Below are 19549 nucleotides of genomic sequence, written 5' to 3' on the forward strand. Positions count from 1 at the left end.
AAAGCAAAGATCACACATGGAAACTGGCAGCTCTTAAGGTCAGGGCTGTCCTCTGTTCCTATGTCTAAAAAAAGTCTGTTTAAGTTAGCAGCTGGTTTATTTAAGCTGTAATACATATGTAGCTTTAATTATGCTAGCTGTAAGCAAAAGGAAACCCCAAATACAAAAATAAATGGGAGTGCAGATTTTTAAATTCTCTTTTTTTCCAAGCAACTGAGGCATGTTCCTTTCGTGCTGTTTTTTGGGAATTAACCCCATGGATTGTAGGGGACTGTAGGCCCTCTCTGTGGGAACTGCTTTCTCCCTCTTCCTCTCCCTCAAAAGAAAAGCTAATGTGAACCTAAATTGAGAATGTCACCTATTAACAGTTCATGATGACTGTATGACAGGTAAAATGATTCAAGCTTTATAGCCACTCACTCATTCCACATAGATCAGCAAGTAACATGACTTGTACAAAAAAGTCTGCAGCACAGTAATTTACTGTATTTGGTCACAAAACCTCCAAGATCCCCAGCAAAACAGTATGCCTTCTCCTTCACAGATAAATGTATGTGGCACTGATGCGGGAAGAGAGGAAAGATTAACTTTTCTTCCTTAATCCTGTTGGTTTAAATTTAGTAGCCATTGTGTATGAGAGTCTCCAGGACACAATTTAGAAATTACACCTTTTCCAAATCCATATAAACAAGCCTTAGAAGACACTTGTTCAGACAGTTACAGACCTCTGTTTATACACAATAAAACTTGGCAATGGTTTCCCAAATGCACTGCGTGAGCTCTGCTATGATGTCTGTCTAGCAAAAAGTTACTAGGTGTGTTCCATCACACTTCCCAAGCATGCTTTAAAATATTTATTTTTTATATAGAAAACATTAGCAGTAATTTGGAAATGAAACTATTCCGGGCAACATTATTAAAGCCTACAAAAAGAAGTGAAAGCAAAATGCAATTTTTAAAAGAATAAAACAGAAGAATGAAAAATACTGGACAAGAGATAAAAGGGAAGCACAAAAGATGAGAGTGATTCCTTTGGTCAATATTGGCATTCATTAAAGAACATTTAGGTTCCATAACTGACCACTCTCTTTCTCCTTCCTGTTGATTCAAAAGACCTTGCTGAATGACCAGGCATTTCAAATAATTTCAAGAATAGGTGAAAAGTAGTTAACCTGCAATGCCAGTACATAAGCCTCTAATGCTCAGATTTTCAAATTAACCCTTAAATGCCCAGATTTTTCTACTAACTGGTTCTGCAAAGGTACCACTCCAATGCATTCCAAAAAGTCCAAGTATTTACTCCTAGCTCATTTTCCTACTGCCAAAATAGTCTTTTTAAGGGGACTGCTGCCTTCTAGGGAAAGAAAATAAATAAGGAAATAAATAAATATTGACAAGAAACAGTAAACAGTTAAAGACACATGGCTGCTCATTTAAGAAGGAATACAGGAAAACCAACTCAGTGTGCTAGGCAGGTAGCATCACCTTCCCCTGCTCTTCAGTACCTTCAAAATTAGCCAGCCTTGATTTTCCACTGTAATTCCAAACTGCCAATCTTTGAGTGCAGAAATGGAAAAGGTCAGAGCAAAGAAACACCTCCTGGTTTTTTTCACTGAGCAAGGATGGAACTGAAAGTTTTGTTTCCCTTTTGTTACACCCTCTTGAAAAAGTAGAAACCACTTCACTGATATTTAACCATTTTGCAAAAGTCAGGAAGACTTTTGCAAACATAACAATTTAACCCTGTTTTAGTCATGATATTCTTCAGAAAAACAAAAACATTTGATTACATATCTCCTTTTCTGTAAACCTTAGAAAATTACTTTTAATTAACAACTTTTTAGAATGGAGAAAGTACCCAAGGTAGCTGGTGGAAATTTATTTCCTCTTGCCATTTAATTTCAGGGATCTCTCCTAACAAAATGTCAGCGTGATTTTCTAGTACTACATGAGCTCCTACACCTTATATTCAGTGGCTTTTGAAACCCAGCATGTCTTCACCTTCAAAAGCTTACAAAGAAATCAAGTATCCTTCTTTGCTCAGCTGTGTGATGTTCTGCAGACCTCAGGGGAACTTTTGTCTTCTTACTTAATCAAAGATGAAATGCTTCCATTCCATTTGGCTTTTGCAAGAAACAATCTCTGGAAGCTATAGATAGGCCTAGGTCCCTTACATCTCATTTTCGAAGCACGTGCACACCCCTATTTTTAAAATCTATTTTTAGTGTCTATGAAGGAGTGGTATTTTTACTTATACAGCATTCTGAATTCAAAGGGTACTAATTGCTATCTCTTCTGCAGAGTGCGTCTCTTCCACACTGATGAATTAAAACACACTTCACAAGGCACTTTCTTCCCAGACCATGAGCAACCGGTAAAGCATAAATGGGTCAAAAGCAACTGGCTTTTCATTAGCTAAAACAAAAATATGCATGAGAACTGATCAAGTCCAAAACAGCTGGAGTAGTTCAACAACATCAACTGAGGCTGAACCCATGGTACTATTAATGATCCTGGTGGACAGAAGAGAGAGAAAATAAAAGTGGCAGAAAAGGAGAGAGAAAAAAAGGAGGATAAAGGAAAATAGGAAGAGAGAGGAGAAAAAGGAGGAGAAAAATAGGACAGAGAAAAAAGGAGGACAGAGGAAAGAAAGAAGACAGAACAAAAAGAAGACAGAGGAAGAAAGGGAGAGAAGAAGAGACAAAAATGAAGAGAAAAAGGGAGAGAGGGAAAAGGAAGACAGAAAAATGGAAAGAGGGAAGAGGAGAGGGAAACAGAGAAAAAAGGGGCAGGGGAAAGAAAAGAAGCTCAAAGTAAGGAACATTTTTTATGGCTGCCTTGTAAGAACACGGCATTTGTAGTACTTGAAAAATGTTTAAAATAAGACATCACACATTTTCCCACACATCCTCCCTCATGAAAGGAAGCATGAACAGGTGTTAGACATATGATATTCATGTTGCTGAACATCCTACCAGAAAATGCTCAAGTTACTATAATAAGCGCAGTATTAAAAATTTACATAGAGTCATCTTTCATCACTGATTTTAAAGGAATGCTTTAAGTTCTGTTCTGAAGAGAGTATCTGTAGCTGTTTAACTACACCTGAACATTCTGCAGAAAATTGGAAGCAAGGTCAAATTCCTGTTCAAGGATTCAAGGTTATCATCCAGTACAATTTATCCGAAGTTTCTGGACTTTGTAGAATTATGAGCAGAGAACACCCCAAACCTTGCTTTAACAGGCAGCACACCTGGACATGGATTTTGGCTGAGATCCCCAGCAGTGCCGGTGACATGAACAGAGGCTCTTAACATTTTGTACCAAAAAATTCTATAGCAGCTGAGGGAGCTGGGAGGGCTCAGCCTGGAGAAAAGGAGGCTCAGGGGAGACCTTCTGGCTCTGCACAACTCCCTGACAGGAGGGTGGCTCTGCTCCCAGGGAACAAGGGACAGGACAAGAGGAAATGGCCTCAAGCTGTGCCACGGGAGCGTCAGCTTGGGCATCAGAAGGAACTTCTTCATGGAAAATGTGGTCAGACAATGGCAGGGATGGCCCAGGGAGGTGGTGAAGTTCCTGTCCCTGGAGGTGTCCAAGGAATGACTGGATGTGGCACTCAGTGCTCTGGTCTGGGTGACAAGGTGGGGATCAGTCACAGGCTGGACTTGATGGTCTTGAAGGTCTTTTCCAACCCCAATCATTCTGTGATTCTCATGTTAACACACTTTTATGCTGCTTTCCCTGGTTGGTTCAAACCCCTAAAAACTATGGGGGCCTTGCACTAGCACAGTACAGCAGTAATAATGCCTGTGCCCATTGGTCTAAAGCAAGGTCAGTATCACCAGCAGCCTTGACGTGAGGAATACTGGCTTGGAGGATGCTTGGAGCACCTCTCAGGAAAGCAGTGCAGCTGAGACCCCAGTTCTGCTCAGAGAGGACAATCACCTCATTTAGAGGACTTGCACAACTAGTTGTCTCATGCAGGGCAGCTATGAGGCATTCACCTGAGAGGACAGCAATGTATTTTGGCAGATAAATCATTTTTAAGCAATTACGTTGGAATTCAAGGAGCATTCTTCAGCATCAGCAGTATTTTGAAGTGGTGAAAAGTTTGAGAAAATCTGTTTACAAACAAAAACATTAAAACTCCTTCTGTCCAAGCTGGGGTGGGAATCAATGAAAGGATCAGATGGGACACTGCCTACAGAATTGTGAGTTTGCTGCAAAACAGGCATGTCCTTGCTTGCAATTTATCAAGGAAACACAAAGCTATCCATTGGGGGTTTTCCAGATTTTGGAGAGGGATCTTAAATCCAGCTCTCACATTCTGGAATCTAAAGATCCATCATCTTGACAAACCTCAACGCACCTTCCCAAAGGTCTGCTGAATTCCACTGGAAAGCTTAAGATTTGCCATAGGAAAAAGGAAAGAAAAAAAAAAAAACAACCAAAAAACCACAACCAAACCTAGACACATGCTGTGAAGTGAAGCAGATTTTCTCCTTGGGCTTCTGACAAGGGTATTTCCTATGTCTACTGCAATCCCAAACATAATGAACTACTTCTGAGCTCTTAAGAGATCTGGGTCTGCTTTAAGTTCAGTTAAAGTTCATCTGTCAGCTTCATCAGCTGCTTCTCTGGAAAGTGTTCTTGGTCTTTGTACCCGCAGCAGAAAAAAAAAAAGTTATTATGAGACTTATCTAATTAAAAAATGACTAAAACAACAGGGATGTGGAGAGGGTACTTCAGAAATTCAATTAAATCCATATCCTACAGGGAATTCCTTTCTTCCTTCAGCCTTAAAAAACTGAGTATCTTATTAGCTATTTGTTGGAAGACTGTGGTCTCTAATCAGTTAATAAAGAAACATAAAAGACCGTTTTGCACGTAGCGTTTCTGCATGAGCAGGTACTGTTTCTGCATCCTCAATCCCCATTCAAATTAATTCTGAACTGGGCAGGGGGGGCAGCATTTACCATCTTGTCTGTCTTCCCACCAGGAATATCCAAGCTCTGTAATCTAAAGCAATCTAAATCAAAGCATTAACTACCTCCTTTCACAATCATCTGCTTCCTAGACTTTCAACATGCATAGCTTTAAGAACACTGGGGCAAAGTCAAGTCTTTAGATACTGTCCAAGAAGCATAACACATTCATTTTCCTCTCCTTGACTGAGAAGTTCTATCCCTTGCAGAAAGGAAGAGGGAGGACTGCTGGAACAGTAAGAACAGGGAGCACATTTACAAGGAGGTGTAAATTATCTGTCACAGATGAGCCTGACTGCTGCCCAGAAGCAGGGCTACAAGTTGTTAAACCCTTGTTTAGCATCACTGCACATCAGCCCTGGAAAGTGCCCAGCAGGAAAGGACCTGGTGCTGCTGGTCAGCTGCGGCTGAACATGTGCTCAGGTGTACCCAGGTGGGCAAGAAGGCCAATGGCACCTGGCCTGTCCCAGCCACAGTGTGGCAGCAGGACCAGGACAGTGACTGCCCCCTGTGCTGGCACTGCTGAGGCACCTTGAGTCCTCGGGGCAGTTTTGGGCCTGTCACTTCGGGGAGGACACTAAGGGCATATCCAGAGAAGGGAAGGGAAGTGGGGAAGGGGCTGGAGCACCAGGAACAGCTGAGGGAGCTGGGGGGGGCTCAGCCTGGAGAAAAGGAGGCTCAGGGGAGACCTTCTGACTCTCCACTATTCCGATGGGAGGGTACAGTTGGGGGGTCAGGCTCCACTCCCAGGGAACAAGGGACAGGACAAGACAAAATGGTCTCAAGCTGTGCCAGGGGAGGATCAGGTTGGACATCAGGAGGAATTTCTCCACCAAAAGGGTGGTCAGGCAATGGCAGGGATGGCCCAGGGAGGTGGTGAAGTTCCTGTCCCTGGAGGTGTCCAAGGAATGACTGGATGTGGCACTCAGTGCTCTGGTCTGGGTGACAAGGTGGGGATCAGTCACAGGCTGGACTTAATGGTCTTGGAGGTCTTTTCCAACCTCAGTGACTCTGTGATCCTATGAACCCCCAATAGCAGTCATCCAACTGTTGGCTTCTTCATGCAACTCCTGAGAGCAGGTTCCCTTTTCCAAGCAGTACAAAATACATATTGCTCAAGACAGGTTAGCTGTTAGAAAGATTAGTCTTAGGAATGTCTTAGATTACCACAGATGTACTATGTAAGCAATTATGGGAAATGAAACTAGGCTATGGAATTCAACTCAAAGTAATAGGGGAAGTAAGCAGGGAGGAAATGTGGGGACAAACAGCTAACTGTAGAAATACCATAAAAGAAAGGACTAAAAACATTAGTGTTTTTTTAATGCAAGTATTAAAAAGAAAGGAGACTATTATTACAGGGACAGCTGGCTTGTAGGTGGGATTGGACAATCTCTGAATGCCATATGTATGAATTAACTATTTTTCAACCTACCTGAAGTTTCAAAGAGCTATTTCAGGACAAACATTTTAACTCTCTTTCAAGGATTCTGGTCCATTGTCTGAGTGCCATTTCACATATTCAAAACAACAGCTTTTTCCACAGCTGGCTGGGACAAGTATTACAAGCATACAGGAATTTATCTCATTTTTAAAGCATTAACAAAAAGTGACATATGGTGAAAACATGCAGTAGAGTTGTTTCAGCAAATATACTGAACTGAACCCAATTAACCATGTATAAAACCCCTGGGCAACTATTTTGAAGTATTACTCCTAGCAGAGAGGATACAAAGGAGTCTGAATTTATTTGAATAAATATTAGCAACAGTTTTCAGTCATACCACTTTGCACAACACCTCCTTTTTTGTTGCTTTGATCATGCCCTCTCCCTTAACCATCACACTGGTCACAGCAGTGGCCAAAGATTATGTACTTTTATTTCATTTCTGGTTTTATCCATTTGAAATTGTACTACACTGAACTTTCTTACAAAAATTACCACAGCACTCACTTACTAGCCTTAACAGCTACCAATGGATAAGAGTGCAAACATGCCACAGCCAGGTTAAATAAATTTTTCAGTCTGCAGAAAGAATTTTCAATCTCGTCTTTGTAAATATGATAATGTTGGAACTTCAAGTTTATTTAGCCTACAACGATTTGCTTTGGGAATTTTTCACAGGAACATGATCTGAAACATTTAGTGCTGTTCACTCTGCAGTACAGCATTACCTCCTCTTCCTTGTGCTTTGTTGCTATGGAAGCAACATGAAGGTATTTTAAAAACCTTAAGAATATACACAGGCACCAAGAGAGATCATCCAATCCAAGCAGCCATTTGAGGGAGGAAACGATACATACTCAAATGAACAACTTGAAATACTCCACTTAACACCTAATTATCTGCAAGAACAAAATACACATGCTACTCTAGCCCTGTGACCTGATTTCCTGTATGAAACATGAGGAGAATCATGAAACAGTTACAGTTAATAAACACAGTACCATTTACTAATTTCATGGGTCTCTTTTTGTTTCAACAGTGCTATCCAAGTCCAATTTAGCAATTTGCTTTGATACAACCAATAATCAAGTAAAATTTAACTGTTAACTTCTGAGGTAAACCTTGCAGAAGGAACTGGTGCTCTAGGCACTACATTAATTTCCACTTAGAACAAAGTTCATCAGATCACTCAACAAGGAATTAGCAACACTTGCTTGTCTACAATTTTTTTGTTGTTGTACTAACACAGGTGGAATACATAAGCCATGCTCATTGCAGAGGTTCCCCAAGGAGATCAATGCTACTTACAGCATCAAATGAACCACCTATCCTGGGCCAATATAGCAAATCTTAGTTGTAACTCAGATGTATTTACTGAATGGCTATGTAGAGTAACAGTCACAAATTTACCAAAATCCTGAAAACTGTCTTGTCAGTGTCACCCTTATGTTCAATGTTGATAAACAGAGATTTTACACCATCCGCTGGCTAGGGAAAATTGCCTGAAGCAGATTAATCAAATTACTGGGTTTTACTCCCTTTGCTTTTTGCTCAATAGCATTCCCTCTCCTTCTTCAAACCCATGAGCAGAGAACAGCACACATATGTGACAGCCCAGCAAGGATGGGCCAGCAGCCATGAAGCCAAAGCAGAGACCACAGGCCATGCCTGTATCCAACAACAGGCGCATCCTGCTCCCTCTGCTGCAGGTGTGGGGCAGCACCTCTGGCAGGTGGCACTCTTATACCACAATTCCTGATGCTTTGACTGGGCTGAAGGTGGCAAGCCCATTTTCCCAGTACAGCTTTTTGAGCCCACTGCTGTCCAAGGCCCCAGCAGGGACAGTGACAGGCTGGAGAGAAGCAACATTTTGGCTCCCATCACTTTTATCCTGCTGGTCTGCAAAGCAGTTGACAACTGTGGTGCAGGACACTCTTGCCCTCCATGACCTTTCCCAGTCCTTCCTGTAACATGGCTTGAAAGTGTGTGCCATCACTTCCTCCTCTTTACGGCCACTGAGCAGGCCCTCTTTCTGCCACCCACACAGCTTACAGTTTGGCTCCTCCCACACTGAAGGGCTGTGCTGGCACCACCAACCCTTCCCAGGCAGCAGGATTCCAGCAACAGGTCCAGGAGTCAACCTGGCTTAAGCACAATACCCTCACGTGCCTGCAGAGCTTCATTTTGAGCCAAATGTAGCAGCAAAAGGAAACCAGTCTTCTGAACTTCATTGCTCCCTCACAGCTTCATAAAGGTGTTTGAGGGTAAGTTACTGTATGACAGTTGCTCCACCTGCTTCCACAAAATGACAGAAAAGCAGCTGCAGAAACCCAGTAAAAAACCTCATCTGAGGAACAGGAGTGAAAAGAAATAAAAGAAGCACAAGAAAACAAACAATCTTTACTGTCTGCAGCCACAGACAGTCACAACTGGAAGTCCACTGTGTAAAACTCCACACGCACACACCGGGAAACACAGATTGTGAGGAGAATTATTGAAAATGCCTTAATATCCAGTGAAATGAGTAGTGATAACTACCATTAGGGAGGACAGGTAACAGTCACATTTTCTCTTCACTTCATCAAAAGAAAAACTCATCTGTTAAGGAAACATGAACACTACTCAAATCAGTACTTAATTCTTGGCAGATACCAACCTGGCTGGCCAGCAACCATGGTACACAAATGAAAACTAAAAATAATTTTTAAAAAGTCACAGCCAAAATTTTCTTCCTGGAATCAGATAAATTATTTTAAGTATCATCAAAATAAAAAAGAGGTTCATTTTATTATGTTTGCAGATCAAATAGAAAGAGTAAAACAGCAGAATGTATTTTGATTGGAGGTACTATAGGAACTTTTCCTTTCATAAAACCAAATATCCTGCTTCATATTTAAGAGTTTCCACATATCTTTCCTTTAGCAATCTACAAGGAAGAGTTCAGTGAAAATACAGCTGAACTAGACTTGAGGCTGAGACCTTTTTCAAGCAGTCTAAGAGAGAGCCAATTTTTAACTGCAATTCAAGAAAGAATTAAGTTTATTTATAAAACAAATGCATCAGTAAAGTGACATCATACCACCCCCATGTAAAAAAATATAGTGCAGGCTATACATTTAACAAAATCCCCAGCCTTACCAGTCAGTAACAATTCTTCTTTGATTTGTATTCCATGAAGCAACTTTATCAAATGGACAGATGTAGAGATGAGACCCAAGTGCCTATTATTAAATTGGGAAAAAAACACAATAATTCACTTGATAAGAAATACACTCAAAAAATTTAAAAGGCTTTTCGAAGTTAACAGGAAATCTTTAGCATCTTCAGGACCTCTGAAACAAAAATCAGTTTCTCCTATGTTACTGCCTGCTTATCAGTAGCCACATTACAACCATTAGAAGCAAATCAAAGGTGTCTAATCCATCATCCTGCATTTTACCAATTTTGGGCACAGAACCTTCAGAGCTAAGTACCCCTTCCTCCCTTTTTGCTATTCTCCCTATCAAACATTAAATATTAGCAAGCTATTCCTGTAATTTAAACAGTTGTATTTGTGTAAAAATTTTGCTTTGTCTGGAGGTCAAGCATCCAGAACAAGAGTCATATATTTTACTTCCTAATAAACTTGGAGTAGTTTCAATGCCAACAAAGCAATTAATGACAGTCACCAAAAAAACAATGGGGCCACCTCAAAGGGAAACATACACAGCTCACAGAGAGAAGCAGAGAAGGCCAAGTAATCATTTATCCTTTCTCCAGTGAAGAGGAATCATAGGTAGACTCTCAGAATGATTTGCACTGCAATTTCTGTGGCATTAACAGAATTCTGCCCCAGCACAGAAACTAAGACTTGGTCCCATGTCAAAATTACATTTAGTTCAATAAATCAAATTTGACAAATCCCAAGAAGACAATTTTTAAGACTGTAGTCCCTAATAATTCTTTGCTATAACCACCTCGTGACAAGTCTTTGGGGGGTTTTTTTGTTGGTTGGTTGGTTGGTTGGTTTGGGGTTCTCGTGGGGCATCTGGGCAAGGAGAGTGTTTGTTGCTATTTTGTTAGGTTTTTTAAAAACATCAACCAGAATATCTGGTCTTCACTAACCACAGCTAGATTGTATCACAAGTATCCCTTTAATGTTGCAACAGACACAACCAAACAATAGAGAAGCTAAATAACTTAAGGAGCCAGATTGATTTAATATCCTTTAAACTCAACTTGCCTGTATATATGTATCAGGATTAACACGCACAGTTCTACATGCTGTGTGTTGCCAGGAAAGCCAGACAGATCTAAATAAACCTTAAAAGACATGCTAATCCTGTAACTGATTACTAAGACTATTTACTTATTCATCATGTTATAAAAAAATTAAAGAAAGAGAAAAAAAGGATAGTTATACAGTCAGGCTTCCAACAGGCTTATTTCATTTGTGTAATCAACTCATATTATGGACCCAAACACTTTGTTCTATTACTGAGCAGAGCCCCAAACTGACTACAAATAGGTCAGCTATTTTTGTTTCTTGCATATTTGAATTCAAGTGATTGCATCAAGCAGGAAATGCCAGTTAATAAATCTACTAACACAGCAGTGTAAAATAAGAATCTCTTTCCTAAAACCACACAAACATCAGAAGGTGGTATTTTGGTATAGACTAAAAGGGATCATAACTGTACCTCATGACATGTTGATTCTTGGCACACTCAACACAGGCATTCCTCAGACATCTGAAGCACTCTGCTATGAGCAGCAGGCAGGTGTCGAGATCTGCTAGTCCACAGGAATCCTTACAGGTCTGCTCAATGGTACTTGAGGTATTTATCAGGATTTCCAGGACATCCCGAAATACACTTTCTTTTGCTGTTTCTCTGAAACACATAAATTTGTGGTAAAGAAAAAAATAAAAAGGCACTGCTACCAAAAAGCCTATGACATTGACAATTCTTATTGTAAACCCAAAGATGTTTCTGCAGCAATCTTTAACTATTCAAAGTATTTAACTACTCATAGTCTTCCAAGTAGGAAGAACAAAATACATCACACAATCCTCACTGCCTTTGCAGGAAAGGGGCTGTAGGAGAGTTATGTTGCCTTAATATTCCTCATGACTTTTCAACAGGTCTCCAGAATTTTAATGAAAAGTAAGAAAACAATTCTCCCTAATGGATCTAGCTGGCAGGTTTATACATGACACTGCATACTGCTTTAAGAGGAATTGTTTTAGTTAATGAACACGGTTTAGATGTCCAGCATTAGATGTTTCAGAAGACTCAGAAGCTCCAGTCTGCTGCAGATTTCCTCAGAGGGACAAAGGTCATGGAGAATGCTGGTGGCTGCACAAGCACCACTCTGAAGTGTGTGAATCAAAGTCAAGGGAAAAAGCCAACTCTGTCCCACCTCAGCAGACAACTACCCAACACAGAAGGTACCAGGCCACTTGCTGGAGCACCCAGACCAAGGAAAACAGCACCACCAAATGTACACATCTGCAGAAATCCATATGACTGGATGACAGCTGGTGCTGCTGCTCCATGAAGATTCACCAGCCTCCTCAGGACTGACACACACATCTACAGATGATCTGTCTCACAGAGATAAACAACATTTCCAAACTACAGCTATTGGTCTACAATCTGCCCTGATTTTATGTCCACAAAAGAGATGAGGGCAACACATGACAAGTGTTGCTAACTCAGTTCTGATACCACATGCTGGTGGAGAGAAGCCACACCAGAGAGTGTTTATGGCATTGCTACAGGGAAGTTCAATAAATTTGCTCATCCAGTACTTCTGACCAGGGTCAGGAAAAGGAAATCCACATGCAGCCTCCTTGAACCTTAAAAAGACTTGTCATGTACTCAAGATCAAACAGAAAAAGTGAGATGAGAGGAAATGTAAAGTAGCATAAAATAAAATGTTCACACAGAAAACTCCTCCTAAAGGAAAATTTAAAAATCTCTCAATCAACCACTACTGGGTGATAGCATTACCTGCATTCTGCTGCTCACTCAAATGCCCACACATTTGCACAAATAGAAATTCTCTTTCGTCAGTGATCATGTCCATAAATCAAACCACAGAATCGCTGAGATTGGAAAAGACCCTTAAGATCATCAAGCCCAACATTAACCAAACACTGCCAATCTACCTTGTCCCTAACCACACCCTTAGATGTGTCTGGAGACATTATTTCCCACCTCTGCTCCTGCCGTGTTTTCTTTCCTAGACTAAACAAAACTCTCGTAGTCTTTACTCACAGTTTACATTTTTTAAGTCCCTTATCAGATTTGTTGCTCCAATAGTGACACTTTTATGCTAGGCTACATCTTACTGACAGTACAGTGCCTCCAATATTGACATTTATTAGGGCGTGGAGGAGACTTACAGAGAAGGGAGAGTGCTGTAAGAGCTACAACAATGTACACTAACATCATTAAATTGCTGCAACATCAGGTTTCAGATCTCCAGGAAGTATGTATTTTATTCTGCAACCTCACAGTTGATCAAGACCAGTATATTTACACATTCTCCATCTATACTGAAACATTAAAAAACCCACCACTGTATCACTGAAAGCTATGGGGAAGAAGCTACATTTTACAGTGGTGCAATACTGAAGGGAAAATACCAAAGAGGCACAAAAAACAAAGACCAAAAGCAGAGCTGGCCCTCAGTTATAAAATAAAGAAAACAGTGGAGCTTACATAACCAGAAAGAAAGTTTGGAATTTGGTTTTGGTTTCAAGACCGAAGCAAATATATTCATGGAACTTGAACCTTCAACTTACAAGAAGCAGTGCAGCTTCTGCCACTTCATGATGAAAGAACACTCAGTTGCTGATGTACCACAGTCCCCATGGGAAATGCACCAGAGGCAAGTTTTTCTAAATGTCAGAAGAGCTACAGTCTGGTAAGGTACCCCCAGCCAGGGAGTGCTTTCTACATTGAGCAGAACCATTAGCTGTTCTGAGTTCTTAAACGGTGATGTTACTGTAAAATACGACCACTGAGCCCACTGTAGTTTCCTTCGTATCAGCCTATGCCTTTTGTCAGATTACCCGATGAAACCAGTCATTTCCTGACCCAACTGCAAACTACAGAACCCAATGGTCAGTGCAAGACATACTACTGCTCGACATCCCCTTACTTAAATTGGTAAAAGAGAAATTAAAGAAGCCAGAACTTTTGTGCACATTTTTGTGACTCCACAGGTAAAAGGACACCTTACAGTTATTCTTGTGCTGGAAAAGCTCCACTCTCCTGGCAGAGCTATGCAGCAGAACAGAACTTTTAGTCAGACACTGGATCAGAAGCATGCTGAGCTGCTGTGACAATTTTTCTTTTAAAATTAGATTGAAAGTAAGAAAAAAAAAAAGAGTGCAGACATTTCCAGTAAAATACAAAGATGAAAACGTTGTGTGTTCTGTCTGTCCTCACTGTAAATGTGGAAGGAGATGTGGATTTTTTCACATCATTCAGGAGAGACCAAAACCAAATCTGTCCCTTGAACACTATGAAAGAAAATCCAGAATGTTCAAGCCAGATCATTCCAGGCAGAAATCGAATCTCAAAGCCTAAGTGAGCAAGCAGAAGATATTCCAAATGAACAAAGACTGGCTTAAACATTGTTTGATAAAGCAGGATTATGTTCCAAGAAAACTTACATGTGACTCTTGTACCTAAGCATTCCAATAGCACTGCAATTTGAGTGTGTACTATAATGGAATTTTATTGAAAACTGTCCTTATGAATAAAATATCCTCAAATTAGCAAGAATGGCAGAAAATATTTAGCTGATGTTAAGAAACCAGTCAAGACTGACTTCAGATAACTGTTCCACAGCAATGCTTACAAACCGTTTTTAAAAAATAATCTTTTTCCAGCAGTACAACAAAGATTCACATAAAGACAAAAGCAGCAGCTACAAATATTTAAAACGTATTTTTGAAATGGAAAACATTTTCCTTCCATAATCTTTTCCCTAATTTTTAATTTACAAAACTACCAAAGAGCCTGCTAAGTGGATTTTAGATTAAAAGAATACCTTGCATTGTAACAGGCTTTGAAATCCATCCAGAACTGCTTTGTGGATATTCCACAAACTCCTGTTTCCTGTGTCTAGTTGCCTAACACAGCAGCTCCACAATTTGTTATTGTTACCTGTCCTTCATTTCCACATCAAGTTCTGCAGGAATATAAAAGGAAGCAGAGGCAAAGGGTACAGCAGCCCAGCTCTTGGACAAGAAAGACATGCACAATTTCTTATTAAGTCAAAACAAAGAGTCAGAATTCCTGTACCCATGCCAAAAGGAAGATTACTGTCACTCCTTGTAAGACCTGTTTAATTGTTAAAAACAGAAACTCTACAAGATACCACTGTAATGAACACAAAGTTAAAAACAGTAATGAAATCCTGTTCAAAAGACCAGAGCTCCAAAAAAATCATGAAATTGCTCAGGAACTATGCAAACAATCCACAAATTTACAATTCTGTATTTCCACTCTAAGTCTTAGGTACTTGCACAACTCCATTCCTGTAAGCAGAGTCCCTAAAAAGGCCTTTAAAGTACTTATCCTCACAACATTCCCAGGAACAGAATAAAACCATTTTCTTCTTTTTGTAGTTTAGTAAAGGAAGCATAAAGACATCAATTAAAAGCACTGGAATCCTCAAGTTAAATCACACATGCAAGTCTCCCAAATTCCACATCAGTCTCATAGTAGGGGCGTTGTTGTCTCACTTTATTTCTTTCTGAGTTACGGAACACCAGAACTCACATTTTTAATGTATTTTGTTTCCACAAACACTGAACAGTCCTGTAATAACAAAAGAATTGTCACTAAATATCACAACTTCAAACTCAAAACATCCATTGGGTTGTGTTTTTGTGATTCAACAGCACCAACGACAGGATTTGCCAGAGCTAGCAAATTTTTTGCCAGAGATGCTCCTAGACCTGTTTTGCCACATCCTATGGGATGTAAGGTAATGTTACAGCTTTGTGCTTCTAGAAGGGCAACTACAGTGTCTCTCTTTCAGCCCACCAGTACCCACAAAACTTGGCTGTTTTGGGGAATATCTACTCCTCTTTTAAACACAGTGACAGAAGTTTCAGGGAGCAAGGCAGAGAAAGCATCAGCCTGTAAGCCCAGAATTTGTACAGATGCTCCCTTCTTTCCAGAGAAACAGAGATGAACACCAGAAGAAGGTCTCCTGGGTCTCCTGCACCCACAGAGATCACAAAAAAATATTTGTAGGTACATCTTCCCTCCTTGTCCCCAACTTTTAAATGTGGATTTAAAAACAAAACCGCACTGTGAATTTACACAATCAAAACAAAACACCAGCAGATTTTTACACCAAGCTTAAGTCTGATTTCTTCATTCTCAGGTCAAGACCTTCGAACAACTACTGTTAGGAGTGAGCACAAGCTTCCCACCGAGCTGTGCCTTCTCCCTCCTTCCAGGAAGAGCAAAACCCATTCCTCTAACCCCAGTCTCGCAGCTGAACCTCTGCAAGCCCAGCCTCTGCCAAAGCCAAGTGCTGTGTGGTATTGCAGAGGTCTCCCTGATCTTACAGGCACTGCAATGCTCCATACCAGCCCCCTGTTTCTCCAGTAGCCCCATTCTGTCTTTACTTATCTTAAACCTACTGAGGGGCATCCAACCTTTCCTCCCAGTGAAGCCAGCTCAGCCCATCCTCCCACATAGTGCATGCCCTCTGTCCCCAAGGCCCACAGCCACCACCCTCGTCACAAAGCTTTGGCCTCACATGGAAATGAGACTGTCGCCCAGCTGGGCCTCGCACAGGCACATCTTACCCACTTCTGCACATCCTGCAGGGCTTCCATGGTTTTTTCTCCCTGAGCAGCTACTCCCACAGCTACATCCCACCTAATATGCCTGCCCAGAAAGGCACCACAAGCCCCAGAAGTGGCCCATGGGAATCCCATGAGGTTCAAGACCAAATGCTCGTGAGGCACCTGGGTTGGCACAACCCCTGGGATCAATCCAGGCTGGGGGTGAGCAGATGGAGCAGCCCTGGGAGAAGGACTTGGGGGTGCTAGTGGTGAGAGCTGGACATGCCCTGGCCGTGTGTGCTGGGACCCAGAACCCCCCCTGTGCTGGGCTGAGCCCCCAGCGTGGACAGCAGGGGAGGGGGGGTTCTGCCCCTCTGCCCCGCTCTGCTGAGAGCCCACCTGCAGAGCTGCTTCCAGCCCGGGGGGGCCAGCACAGGAAGGACTAGAGCTGTTGGAGAGAATTCAGAGGAGGCACTAAGTTGATCAGATGGATGGAGCAGCTCTGCTACAGGGAAATGCTGAGAGGCTTGGGATTGCTCAGCCTAGAGAATAAGGTTGACCTAACTATTGCCTTCCAGTACCTGAAGGGAGCCTACAAGGAAGATGGAGATTATCTACACAGGCCTGAAGTGACAGAACAAGGGGGAATAGCTTCAACCTGATAGAGTAGGTTTAGACTGGATGTTAGGAAAAAAATTTTCCCTGTGAGGGTGCGGAGGCCGTGGCACAGGGTGCCCAGAGAAGCTGTGGCTGCCCCATCCCTGGAAGTGTCCAAGGCCAGGCTGGATGGGGCTTGGAGCAGCCTGGTCTAGTGGAAGGTACTCTTGCCCACAGCAAGGGTGGGATGGGATGAGCTTTAATGTCCCTGCAACCCAAGCCATTCTGTATCTATAGGCTATTTAATGCCATCCACAACTAAGAGACGAACATCTTTCCTCCGTGCTACAAGCACAGGGACTGAGCACACTGCAGCTCCTCATGGACCCCCTGGGGCGGGACGGGGCAGGACAGGAGAACGGACAGATCCTCCCCCCACACACGCATAGCCCCAGGAGAAGGCTCGGGGTGCAGAAGCTCCCCAGCAAAGACTTCATCCTCGCGCCTCTGGGGATATTGAGAGCCCCTTTCCCAGCCCGCAGCCGACTCCACGAAGGGCAGGACCGCGCTGGGAGCCGAAGCGAACCCTGCCCAACATCAGCCAGCACCGCCGCTCCCTCCTCCCCACTACCTCGGCTGCGCCTCCCGAAACAGACCCGACAGCGCCCGCACGCTCTCCAGGCGGGCCACGGGCAGCGCTTCCGCTCCCGGCGCCGCCATCGCCCGCCCCAGCCTCGCTCCGCCCCCGCCGCGCGGAAATGGCGGCCGGGCCGCCCCGCCGAGCGGGAGGGGCTATGTCGGGCCGGCGGCAAAATGGCTGCTCCGGTTGAGAGACCTGATGGATTTCCCTAGCTTTTTCCTCGCCGGTCCCTTGCCTTTCCCTTCCCCCCATTTTCCCCTTTGGAAGCTCACCGCGGCGCCGGCTGCCCTCACGCAGCTGTTGCTGCCCGCCCCACACCTCGCCCCGTGTGCTCTTCGAGATTCCCGCCTCTAAACAAAACAAATACCAAAAAAATATAAAAATACATAAATTGCAGGAATAATTATTTCATGCTTAATATATGTAAAGATCTCCCAGCCTGTGGCAGGGTGTGAAACTAGATGTTTGCTAAGGTCTCTCCCAGTCCAAACCCTTCTGTGATACAGTGAAGTAAATACTAAATCCCTTCAGGTTTTAAAATATTTTTTAATTAAATACTGCATTTTTAATTTAATATTTATTTTCTGAAAATGTCTTTCAGCATTTTCTAAACATGTATGAAAAGTTAACTTGTATGTGTGTGCATGGGAAATTAGCTTCCAATGGATAAAAAGACTAATTGTGGCCAAACACTATAGAAAGCTTTATTAGACAATCATCATTAAATCACAGACTGGTTTGGGTTGGAAGGGACCTTAAAGCCTATCCAGTCCCACCCCCCGACATGGTAAGGGACACCTTCCACTATCCTGGGTTGCTCCAAGCCCCGTCCAGCCTGGCCTTGGATGCTTCCAGGGATGGGGCAGCCACAGCTTCTCTGGGCACCCTGTGCCAGGGCCTCACCAGCCTCACAGGGCAAGACACGCTTACAGTTCAACTATCCAGCCAATTCTTACATAGATTATAAAATATAGTGTTTTTTTCCAGATTACTCACAGATGTTGTATCTTAAGCTCATTTGATCTGCCTAACAGGCAGATCCCTTAAAGATGCAGCTTTCCCCCCAGAGAGCTTACAGTCTAACTAATTTTTATTTTTGTTAGCACAGTTTTAGGGAACTAAGAGAAGGGAAACAGTCCACCAAGAGCCAACTACATCTGAAAATAAAATTATGCAGAACTTATTTTTAAGAATTCTCCATCAAATTAAGAGGTAGACCATACTCTTGAGGCAACAGTGTTTGAAGCTGGAAACAGAGAAGGATCTGTCTCAGCTAAGACACTGCAAGACAATTGCCCCACTCCGGCAAATGCTGGCTCTGCAGGAGGCAAAGTAGGTTGAAGACACAGAATCCCTCCTATCTCAAATGTTGTGAGAGGCCCACTTGTTCTAATCACAATACGTATAGTGACTATGCCCCTTTTTTATTGGGGGCAACTTCCATCAAAAGATAAAATTTGGGCTCTGGAAAAAGTTACTGTACAGTAAAGAAGCAAATCCTGCAGCATGAATATTTTATATATTTCCGGCATAAATACTAGTTTTCTGACTCTTATTTTGGGCCTGCCTTATATTAAGTATGACTTAGGCCACACAGCTTTGAAGCTGTAGACCAAAAGCTTTTATTTTTGTTCTATTATTTAATAGGATCTAGTGAAACTGATTTATGTGCTTGGAAAAATGCTTTTTATTAGCCTCTGTTGCTAAATCTGTGGAGCACACCCTGCCGTCATGCCCTCAGTTTCCTGCTTACACTGGGCAAGTTACAGTGCCTTGCCAAGGGATTCTGAACACTTATATTAAGATGAGGAAGAGCAGATCTGAGAGGAGGTAGCACCATTTTTTAAACACCAAAGGTGAAACAGAATCCATATGAAATGGATCCTGGCAGACTGTCTCAAACCCAAGAATAACTATTGCAGTCTGAAGCCAACTACAGAGTTTATTTGTCTTCAGGTGAGATGTTACATGTGTCTGAAGGCCATAAAAAGAGCAGCTACATTTGATGTTGAGATTTATGTGTCACTCATTTGTTATGTAGTATCATAAATAAAATACATTTAATTCTTCATAAGAAA

At 42.2% G+C, this 19549-nt stretch overlaps 1 protein-coding gene across 2 annotated transcripts in view; it reads right to left on the minus strand.

Moving 5' to 3' along the window:
• Positions 1–17569, minus strand: part of ATXN10 (ataxin 10) — a 98861-nt gene extending 81292 nt beyond the window's left edge. For both annotated transcript variants that reach the window (XM_069003456.1, XM_069003457.1), the window contains exons 1-3: positions 17463–17569; positions 11112–11303; positions 9571–9653 (exon numbers count right to left, since the gene is read on the minus strand). In XM_069003456.1, the coding sequence (XP_068859557.1) occupies positions 9571–9653; positions 11112–11303; positions 17463–17551 (364 nt within the window). In that variant the 5' untranslated portion in view covers positions 17552–17569. The remainder of the gene's footprint in view (positions 1–9570; positions 9654–11111; positions 11304–17462) is intronic.
• Between the last annotated feature and the right edge of the window lie 1980 nt (positions 17570–19549).

The sequence above is a fragment of the Aphelocoma coerulescens genome, chromosome 1A (assembly GCF_041296385.1).
Source record: "Aphelocoma coerulescens isolate FSJ_1873_10779 chromosome 1A, UR_Acoe_1.0, whole genome shotgun sequence".
In the NCBI taxonomy this organism is placed as follows: domain Eukaryota; kingdom Metazoa; phylum Chordata; class Aves; order Passeriformes; family Corvidae; genus Aphelocoma; species Aphelocoma coerulescens.